A 10,782-nucleotide genomic window follows, 5' to 3' on the forward strand; every position below is an offset into this window, starting at 1 on the left:
CTGCCCTGGGCAACATGTCAGCAGTGGTGATGGGCACTGAGGAGTCTCTTGGCCCCGAGCGCAGCCAGGCCCAGGCCTCACCATCCGCAGCTGCTGTCCCAGACAGCGCTGGGCATCCAGGCTGTGCCCACGGAGACAGGCGCCAGGAAAGCGCCCGCCAGCCTGCACTACCACCCACCCTGGCGTGCACAGAAACAGCTCACCTGCTGGATTTACCAAAACGCCTTTTATTTACAAAAGTGAAGGTCCCACCATGAGCAACAGCAGACGGGCACCTGGCCGAGCTCACTGCTCTGAGGGTAAATCGAGGCCGCGGGGGGGCCCGGGCTCTCCTCCCCCGTGTGCTGCGCGGGCCTGTCAACAGGGGAGGAGCTCCTCGGAGAGCTGGGCTCCTCCTGCTGACCCCCGCCCCCAGCAAACTCCGCAACTGCGTCGCCAACCCTGCCCCCCGCCCCTTGGAAACCAGGCGTCCTGTTCCTAATCCCAACTGCTGCCAGTCTGCCTGACAGCCCACATGCCCGGAGGAACAAGCAAGCAGCTTTCCACGGGAGCGCGAGGGGCCAGGTGGGGCGCAGCAGACCTGGAGCAGACCTGTGCTCCCGGGAGCCGGCCGGGGGGCCACAAGCAGCAGGGACCCGGGTCCCACTCACGGAGGCACACACCTCCCAGGACCAAGTTCCAGGGGAGGCTGAGGTGCAGAGCACGGGTGCCCTGCCCACAGGACAGTCCCCGGGGTCTCCACTCAGCCCACCCCCAGTCCCAGGAACAGTCAGTCCACCTCCAGGAGAGACGGGCTCCTGCTCTCACAGGCACAGGGGAGCCTCTCCCCCTGGCCGACCAGGGCCAAGTCCCCACCGGGGGCCCCGCCCGCCCACCGCTGAGCAGCCCCAGGCGCAGCCTCAGAGTCCAGCCGGGGCGGGCACGGTGGGGAGGGGCAGCTCCAGGGCTGGGGTCTCTGTAGCCTGAGCCGGGCTGGGCTTCCTACGGTCCAGCTGCTCCAGCTTCTCTCCAAGCTGGGAATACAGCTCCTTCACCGCCTCTCCACTCTGGGGGGAAGCGCGTGCACACAGGTCCCTCTCCCTCCCCTTCCCCCTCCCCCCACCCCAGGCCGGCCCAGCCAGCCAGCCAGCCAGCCGGGCGGGGCAGGGGAGGGCACCCACCTGGCCTGTGGGCTCCAGCGCCTTCTGCAGGGCCTCCAGCTTGGACGGGGCCACCCGGTGGTGCAGGTGGAGGAGGAGCCGCAGCACATGCCGCTGCACGTTCTCCTTCCTGGAAGAGGCCACGCTGGGCTGCAGGCGGCTGCAGAGCCGCCCTCCCACCCCCTTCCCAGCTGTGCCCGGTGCCCCCGACCGAGATGTGGACGGAGAGGACGGGCACCTCGGGGAGGCGGTGAGGAGAAAGCCGTCGAAGAGGCTGCTGCAGAAGTCCTCCAGGGCAAACTCGTCCGCCAGCAGCGCCAGGTTGCCCGTGAGCAGGTGCAGGAAGATGTCCCCGAACGCCAGATCGCTGAAGGTCTCCACTGCAAGCACAGCAGGCATCGCCCAGATCGCCCGACACCCACCTCCCCGACCCGGGCCTGAGGGCCAGAACCTGGGCCTGGACGGGGGAAGCAAACAGTGGGGGCAGGGCTCCAGGGCGAGGGTGGGGAGGGGACGAGAGCTCGTCACGGGTGGCTCTGCCCAGTGGCCACGGGGCTCAGGATGAAGTGGACTCCAGCAGAGGGCAAGCTGAACGGGCCGGTAGTGAGAGGAGACACAGAAGTGCCGAGGGCCGGCCCGGCAGGTCTACCAGATCACGGGCTCTAGAGGAGAGAGAACGGAGCAAACGGGCCTTCTTTTTTTGAAGCCACGGCAGTCAAACCTCAGAAGAGAGAGATGGCGAGAGTAACTACCAGCCGATCACAGCGATCACCAGCAACACCGCCGAGCGCCCGCGGGCAGCTACAGCAGCTGAGACAGGAACGCCGACCTGAGCCCAGCCGCCGAGCCCCTAACGCGGCGGGAGACGCAACCCCACCGGACGCGCCCAGGGTGCGCTCCTGCTGCACAGCTGACCAGGGGCTCGGCTGGCCTCACAGCCGGTTTACAGGACACTCAGGCGGGCACACGGTCACTGCACCAGGGGACGCTGCCAGCAAAGTCCCAACTGGGGAACAAACGCCCTGGTTCCCCCAGCAAACCCCACGTAGCCCTACAGACCCCAGGACCCGAGAGGCAGCCGGAGAGCCAGGTGAAGGGAGGTCCTTGTTTGACTCCGGACTTGAACGGACCATCCGCACAAAAACGTTATGTGACAACTGGGGCAACGCAGCCACCGTCGGGACCTGGACCCCGACCAACCACGTGCCAAGGAAGTGGTTTGGGTTTTTTTTTTTTTGCGGTACGCGGGCCTCTCACCGTTGTGCCCTGTCCCGTTGCGGAGGCTCAGCGGCCACGGCTCACGGGCCCAGCCGCTCCGCGGCATGTGGGATCCTCCCGGACCGGGGCACGATCCCGCGTCCCCTGCATCGGCAGGCGGACTCCCAACCGCTGCGCCACCAGGGACGCCCCAAAGCCGTGGTTTTTAAGAGTCTGTCTCCTGTAGAGACACCTGCTGCATCGTGCCAAGCTAGTCTCTGCCGGGTTTCCGTACAGACCGCCGAGCGGACGGGACGGCAGCCGCGTGCAGACCCCCGTGCAGGTGGGCAACGGGCACTGGCTTTCACGATCCTGTGCTCTTTACTTCGGTTTCATCAAAAACTCCCACCAAAAAAAAAAGTTTAAAAATAATTTTTAAAACCAACATCCTTTTTTACTAGAACCTACTAGTTACACCAAAGAACGAGATCGCTCTTCCTGAACGTGGCTGAAGACCTGCACCCCAGCCCCCCGGGGACACAGCTCGTGGCTGGGAGACACTGACGCTCCCGCCTCGCAGAACACCCTGTGTGTACAGACATGATTAAACAAGAAAAATACAGTAGTTCAAAAGTGAGTAGAAAGAATGAGGCAAATCCAAGTTCCTTACGACTGTGCTCCCGGAAGCCCCCGAAACAGACACACAAGCTGTCGCCCCTGAGATCTCCACATGCTGAGATCCAGGAGCCTGTGAACGCGCCCCCTGAGAGGTACCGGGCCCCGAGACGGAAGATGGTCCTGCACACCCCGGTGGGCCCACGGTGGTCACGGGTCCTTACAAGAGGAAGGCGGGAGGCAGGAGTCAAAGACAGAGACAAGAGGACGAGAGAAGCTGGAGAGATGAACTGTGAAGAGGCCAGGAGCCAAGGACGCGGCTCCTGGAAGCTGGAGGAGACAAGAAGGGGCTTCTCCCTGGAGCCCCAGGAGGAGCCAGCCCTGCCCACACCTGACTTTAGCCCTGGGAGACTCACTGCAGACTTCTGAGCCCCAGAACCATAAGAATAAGTTCCTGTTGATCGGTTAGGGGGTGGCTGGGGAGAAACTAATACCCACAACGGGCCGCTTCCTGCACGTGGAGAAGTCGGGCAACGGCACGCACCACTGCCGGACAGCGAAGCGTGAGATCCTCCCGCAATGCCTCGGACGGGAGCGGGCCAGCAGAGGCCCCAGGCCTGTCGTGTGGTGGGCCGGCCGGGCGCTCCCGTACCCTTGAAGGGTCCACCCAGATCCCTCCCTCATCCTCCTGGCTTGTGCCCTGCACCCCAGACAGAGCAAGGCTCCCGGGGGAAGCGGCCTCTTCACCACCGCGGAGGGGGGCCCTCTCAGTGGTCTGAGGACTTGAGGGACCCCACGACTCTCGCCCCTTAGGAAAAGATTAAGGTGGCTCTTCGCGTCGTGGGCTGTGGCGAGAGCCGAGGGCGTCAGTGAGAGGACACGGCCGAGCCCCGCCGCCCACGCGACTCACCGAGCCCCGGGAGCAGGCGCAGGAGCGCGTTCTTGTTCCTCTGCTTGGTGATGTGCAGCACGTAGTAGAGCCCCACCTCACAGGCCATGCGCTGCTCCTGCAGGAACCTGCACCCGAGCGCCATCAGCCCCGAGGGGCTCAGGGCCAAGGCCCTCCCGCCCAGCGCCCGCAGCCCGTACTTGGTGAAACTCTCTGGCAGCGCGCTCGGATATGCGACCGGGGCCTTCTCCTCGGCCGGGAGCTTCTGATCCACGTTGAAGGTGTGGTCGTCCACCACGAAGGACATGAGCGTGGGCAGGAACCTGGTGACCAGCTCCACCTCCTGGGGCAGAGGCCCAAGAGCTGGCCTGCACCGTCCCTGCCCCTCGGCCCCCTTCCTCCGTCCATCCTCCCGGACGTGGGCCTGGGGCCCGTCCTCCCCCGCACCTCCCCAAACCCCACCCCACAGCCCCTTGAGAAGGCAGCGGGAAGGAGCCCCCCTGACCCTGTTACCATCCTGGGTTCCTTGAAGACCTGGCTGTCGATCATGTCCCACGCGCCCTGGCCCAGCGCCAGCAGCCGGAGCAGGAGCAGGAGATCCGGGCTGTCCTGTGGGGGGACACAGGCCTCGGCCGTGCTCACCTGCACTTCCTGCCGGGCTGCGCTCACCCAGGGGGGCCGGCCGCTCCCCGCTGGGTCGCTCTCCCCAGGGCCGGCTTGGAGCCGGGTGCCAGGGGTCCACAGCCACATGTCCCCCGGAAGGCAGCAGGCAGCCAGCCAGCCGCACTCACCCGGGGCAGCAGCTCCTGGCCCACCAGCTCCTGCAGATGCCTGACGGTGCTCAGCGACAAGGTGTTGATGGCGAAGGGGTCACACAGGATCATGGACAGGTCCCTGCGAGGACGTGCCCGCGGCGTCAGTGAGGGACGCTCCCGGCCCACCAAGCCACTGACCTGAGGAGATGGCCCTTCCGCATGGACAAAGCCCCCCTGCTCAGGACCGCTTTCCAAAAACTTGTGGTTCACAATTTGCCTTCAACTTACTTAACACACTGAAGAATCAAATAGTTTTTTTTAAAGAACTAGGGTCCAATCCTAGTTGAGAACCTGACCCAGACTCCATAAATTCAATCAGGTTCCCACAGAGATAATTCCAGGAACAAGGAGCTGAGACAAGAGGCCCACCCAGGAGCCCACCCAGACAGGACCCTGCCGGGAGCCAGATCCCACCACCTCCAGGTGCGGCGGGCCTCTCAGCTCACAGGCAGGCCCCACGTGGCTGCAGACACCAGAGTCCCAGCCCGGGCACCCAGCTCGCCTGCGACGGTGACGGCCTCACCCCAGCAGCCGAGCCTCTCCGCCATGTGCACGGGCGCCAACCCATCCTCCTAAGACGTACTGGAAGAGACACCCGCTCCCGACTGCTGCCACAGCACGCTCGTCCGGATGCCGTGGACAGGACCAGGCACAAGGCCGACCCTCACCCCAGGACCTGCTCCTGCCCCTTCTTCACTCCGTCAAGGAAGCCCTGCAGCTCCCGGGCCCTCTTGCTGTCCACGAACCGCTCTCGGATGCAAGCGTCCAGGCACCATGTGAACTGCGGGGAGGAGGCGCGGTCAGGACTCGGCCAGACACCGCAGCCTCCAGGCGGCACTCACCGCTGCCTGAGCTGTCTTGAGCCTTGGGTGAACATCGGGACCCCCACCTCGAGGCGCCGAGGCATGGCTTGTCCCCAGGAGTGGGACAGCACGAAGGAAATGGGCCCAAGTGCCCACATCCCCACAGGCCAGGTGGTGTAAGGAAGAGACAAAATGGGTGTTTTGTTCTGAAATGGGCCCCTCCAAGGCCCCCACCGTGGGGGGGGGCAGTGCAGGCTCAGAGTGTGACGCTGCGAAGCCCCTGGGAAGGGACGCTGTCTGGGGCCACACGGCACCTATGCCAGGACAAGGGCAGCGCAGAAAGCCCTGTTCCTGAACACAGAGCTCGCCGGTGAGCAGCCCCCGAGGGCTCTGGGGCAGGGGAGGGCCAGAGGCCCCGGAAAGACCGGAGGGGGCAGGGCACAGCTGGCTCTGGGTCAGGCGTCCAGGGGACAGCACGGTTCCCCAGCCGGGTGGGCAGAGGTGGTACAGGGGCTAGGGCGGAGCACACGTGCCTAGACTGCCACATCCAAGGGGAGGGGAAAGAGAAACGGAGGGGCAGAGCAGCGAGGGCGGCGCAGGTGCCCACCTTGTGGCAGGGGTCCACAGAGCAGATGTCGCCGACGTCCAGGTCATGCAGGGACATGAGCAGCTCGGCACGCAGCGTGCAGTAGTGCACGTTGCGGGTGCGCAGGAAAAGCGTGCGCAGGAACTGCAGGACCATGTCGTACAGCTTCACGTTGCGGCCCACCATCCGGGTCAGCCTCTGCACCACCTGCCGGGACACCAGGCCGGCCTCACACACCCCATGACCCTGCGGGGCTAAGCTTCCTCTCTCACAAAACATCAGCTTGTGCCGGGTGGCGACGTTTCTTGTCTTTAAGGAAGTGAACCCATTAGGCCCTGCGGCTCCTCTGAGAGGCTGTCAGCCCGGGTCCCAGACTCCACCAGAGTCGGCGGGCGGGGCAGCCGGTGGCGTGGGGGACTCGGGCCCAGACGTGCGGCGCCGCCACGCTGTGTCTGCTCAAGGCCCCGCTGCAGCCACCCCCCTCCCGCCTTCTCCCAGCGGCCACCACCCACCCCGGCACCCTGCCCCTACTGGGGAGGCTCCTGCCAAGGCGGCAGCCAACAGGAGGGGACCCCGCTTGGGGCACGTGGCCCTAAGGACGCACAGGGCCACCTGGGGTGACAGACACCAAGGCAGCCCAACAGGCTGCATGCAGCGAGTGCGGAGGTCAGCAGGGACGGCGGCCCACCTCAGGGCCCCTGCCGAGGACCCACCAGCAGGCCTTGGTACCCCAACAAGTGGGGCAAGCATAGAGCATCACCCGAGTCTCGGCACCGACGTACCGGCACCTCTAACACGGAGACAGGCGCGCACTCCAGCCTGACCACGGCCTGGCCTGCTGGGCACAGAACCACAGCCCTAAGGCCCAACCCACCCGAGGACGGCGGGGCAACGTGTCACCTGCCACCGCGCTCTCCCTTTACGCTGGCAGGACTCCAAGGTGGACCCTTGGCCTGGAGGGGAGAGTGAAAAGCAGCAGGACCACGGCCCGAGGCCAGGCTCCCCCAAAAGAAAGTGGAGGCAACGCAGGCAGGGCTCTGACACACACAGCGGCCTGTCCAGGAAGTGGTGCTGCGAGCACCGGCCCGACATCTGAGAGAAAACGTTAGGTGAGCCCCTACCTCAGGCCACACACAGAAAACTCAAGGTGAGAAGGCTGGCGGTGAAAGAACACGGCGAAACGTTTGGCCTCTTGCCATCACCTCCCTCCCCGGTTAAGGGATCATCCGGGAACCGGGCCAGGGACCCCCACCTCACCAGGAAAGGTCAAAGTGTTCACGGTGGCCTCCAGCCCCGTCCCCCTGCATTGTTCTGCGCCACTGCCGCCACTGGCCTCCCCCCGCCCCGTCTCCACAGCCCTCCTCTACCCCCGGAGCTCTCAGGGACCGAAACGGGACATCTACTGCATAGGGTCCGCCCCACACGAGCCTGCAGTACCCCAGGCAGGTGCCCCAGTACCCCAGGGGTCACTGAAGGGTCCAGGAGCCAAGGCAGTAAGTCAGCACCCAAAAAGCATTTGTTGAAGCAAAGAATGAATCAAACACAGAAACAGAGAAAAACTCCCAGGGTTGAAAGAAGACACAGAGAGCTTAGCTGAAGAGGCCGGCCAAGCTGCCGAGCTCAAAGTACGTAGAAAAGACCAAACAGACCCACACCCAGGCGCAGCGCCGCAATGCCCCTTGCCAGCCCCATATCCAAGCCCAGCCTTCTAGAAGCAGACAAGCCGGGCTTCACGGGGGGTGGCCCTGCACACATCCCCGCCCCGCCTCACCTCGCCCTGGCGCCTGGTCTTGGGAGAAGGGCTGAAGAAGTTGTGCAGGACGGAGAGCTCCGTGCTGAAGAGCGCGCTCTCCCTTTCCACGATGTACTGCTTCAGCAGCGGGGAGACCTCGTCGCCAAAGAGTGCCTGGTTGTCCTGCCAGATCTGCCGCTTCACCTCCACGGCGCAGGCCCGGTACAGCTCCTTGTCGGCCATCACCAGCTTCAGCTTCTTCTCAGGAACCTACATGACCCCAGAGGCCACCTGTGAGCAGCACCTGTGCCCCAGGGATCTCCCTCAAGACAAGCCAACAGGCCTCAGCCCCCCACAGCAGAGGCCACATCCAGCCCAGCCCCAACTGACAGGGGCACCTGTGACCGGCCCCCCAGGCTCTGACGGGGCAGGAGCTGTGCTGCCCACAAACAGCTTTTTCCCAGAAAGGGCGCCACGCTCCAGAGCTTGTGCCAAGCTTCGGTCAACGCGCGGCTCGGCTCAGGGAGAAGCCAGCGTGGGGAACGTGCTCCAGAGCTGCCATTCCTGAGGCAGGCAGCTCAGGAAACCTCCCCAGGGCAAGCTGGCCCTGCGGCGGTTACCTTGGGCAAGTGTTTCATGACGCACATCACCACTGGCTGCAGAGATGGCATCTTCACCAGAGAAAAGCTCTTCTCCAGAAGGTCCTCGAGCTTCTTGTACCTGGAAAGACTCTCAGCACTGAGGGAGCAGCCCAGGACCAAGCCGAAAGCAGCTCCCTGCATGTCCCCAGACCGGTGGGTGATGTGCACAGGCGGCCCCTTTTTCAGTAGAGATGTGTGGCCACCGGGGCACATTCAGTTCCCGGGCTGGGGAAGGGGCTGCCCATCTCACCGCCCACTTGCCTCTCCTCGGCCTTCCCCTCTGTGGCAATGGCTGACACGCGCTCCAGCAGCTTGTCCCGAAGCTCATCAAACACTGACTGGTGGAATTCCAGTCGGGGCGTCCCATGCAGGTCCAAGAAGGGCAAGGCCGACTGCAGAGAGGGAAGCAGCACGCCATTTTCTGTCTAAAGAAACAGAGCTCGATTTGACTCTTCGGGCGACAAGAAAAACCTCAGCCACAGCCCCGTCTGGCCAGGCACTCCGGATGCCCAGAGTACACAGGGAGACAAGGACAAGGATGTTCCCAGCAGCGCTGGCTGTTAACTGCAAAAACTGGAAACCACTGAGATGGCCGTCGACGTAGTCCCAACTCAGGACACTTAGTTCCTCCATCCCGGGAAACAGACGCAGCGATCGGGAGAGAGAGAAATCTGCCCGCTTTCCCACGCGACCTCGCCCCCCGCCGGACTCACACCCAGACGCTCGGCCTCTCCACCCGGCCCCTCCACCCGGCTCCACCTGGAACTGCTCGATGGCTTTGAGTGGCTCGGTGCAGTTGGTCAGCGTCTCCTTCAGGTCCTCGCCGTTGGCCACGCCCAGGTCCTGCAGCCCCGCGAACATGGCCGAGGCCCCGGCCCCAACCCGGCTCGGCGCCCCATCTCCTCCGCGCTCCCCGGGCACCGCCGCGCTCGCCACAGGCCCCGCAGCTGTCCGCTCGCCCGGGCCTCGGGGGCCGCCCGAGCTCCGCTCCCCGGCGCCCTCCAGCTCGGCCAGATTCCGCCCGCAGCGCGGCTCCCCTCGGTCCGCAGCCGCCCACTTCCGCCCCGCACAGGAGCCGGGTCAGCCCGCCAACCGGCGTCCCGGAAACGCCGCCGCCGCCCCGCAGAGGTTCGCGGGAACTGCGCCGCGGCCCGCGCCTGGCGGAGACGCAACGCGAAGGCGGTGCCAGGACGACGCACAGGGCGTCGAGGAAGCCCCGCCCCGCCCTCCCGGGCCCCCGCCCCGCCTTCCCGGGCCCCGCCCTCCTGCGCGACCCCGCCCAGCCTCGCGGCGCTTGCAGCCGTTTGCAGGCAAAGGAGAACTGGGTTGGGGCAAAGGGAGGGCCGAGTGCTGCGAAGCGCCTGGGGGAAGGGGGCACCGGAGGAGGGGGATGGAGCACAGGGGTCGGGGTGCCGCGGTATGCTTCAGGAGATTGAGAGATGATATTTTAGCCAAGAGCGTTTTAATAATCATGAAAAATCTTGTTGCTGACCTCACAGCGCCCACCAGGTGCACGACCCTCTCTCATCCGGGAACTTGGTTTCCTCCTTGTCCAACGCGGCGAAGCTCACACCGTAATGTTGTCGCAAAGACCAAAATCTAAGTGTGGGGACTTCCCTGGTGGCGCAGTGGCTAAGAATCCGCCTGCCAAGGCAGGGGACACGGGTTTGAGCCCTGGGCCGGGTAGATCCCACATGCTGCGGAGCAACGAAGCCCATGCGCCATAACTACTGAGCCCTCGGTGCCACAACTACTGAAGCCTGCACGCCTAGAGCCCGTGCTCTGCAACAAGAGAAGCCACCGCAATGAGAAGCCCGCGCACCGCAACAAAGAGTAGCGCCCCCCGCCCCGTTCCCGTGCACAGTAACGAAGACCCAACGCAACCAAAAGTAAATAAGTAAATTTATTTTTTTAAAAAAACAGGGGGCTTCCCTGGTGGCGCAGTGGTTGAGAGTCTGCCTGCCGATGCAGGGGACACGGGTTCGTGCCCCGGTCCAGGAGGATTCCACATGCCGCGGAGCGGCTGGGCCCGTGAGCCATGGCCACTGAGCCTGTGCATCCGGAGCTTGTGCTCCACAATGGGGGAGGCCACAACAGTGAGAGGCCCGCGTACCGCAGAAAAAAACAAAAAACAGAAAACAAAACTAAGTTTGCCTTCAAATAGGGAGTGCCTAGCAGAGACCTGGGCACGCAGTGACAGGGTGGCAAAAGATGGCTGTCCTCTTGTCACCTTGAGCATCTAGCCCCCTTGCTAACCAAAAGTCTTAGGCCCTCAGGCTGAGGTCCAGCCCAACTCGCTGCATATGTGAGCCCTGGATTCCATGGTGTCCCTCATCTCTTGCAGTGCAAGATGCCCATACAGTAC

At 64.4% G+C, this 10,782-nt stretch overlaps 1 protein-coding gene across 1 annotated transcript; it reads right to left on the reverse strand.

The window, feature by feature from the left end:
- Positions 1-207: 207 nt before the first annotated feature.
- Positions 208-9,593, reverse strand: NELFB (negative elongation factor complex member B). The gene is made up of 13 exons (XM_059071795.2): positions 9,177-9,593; positions 8,679-8,842; positions 8,397-8,496; positions 7,816-8,046; positions 6,066-6,251; positions 5,324-5,436; positions 4,632-4,734; positions 4,354-4,449; positions 4,041-4,183; positions 3,862-3,968; positions 1,378-1,519; positions 1,161-1,269; positions 208-1,046 (listed from the first exon to the last, which is right to left on the reverse strand). Exons 1-13 carry the CDS (start codon positions 9,276-9,278, stop codon positions 900-902), a joined length of 1,743 nt encoding a protein of 580 aa, XP_058927778.1. The 5' UTR covers positions 9,279-9,593; the 3' UTR covers positions 208-899.
- Between the last annotated feature and the right edge of the window lie 1,189 nt (positions 9,594-10,782).

The sequence above is a fragment of the Kogia breviceps genome, chromosome 8, assembly GCF_026419965.1.
Source record: "Kogia breviceps isolate mKogBre1 chromosome 8, mKogBre1 haplotype 1, whole genome shotgun sequence".
Lineage (NCBI taxonomy): Eukaryota > Metazoa > Chordata > Mammalia > Artiodactyla > Physeteridae > Kogia > Kogia breviceps.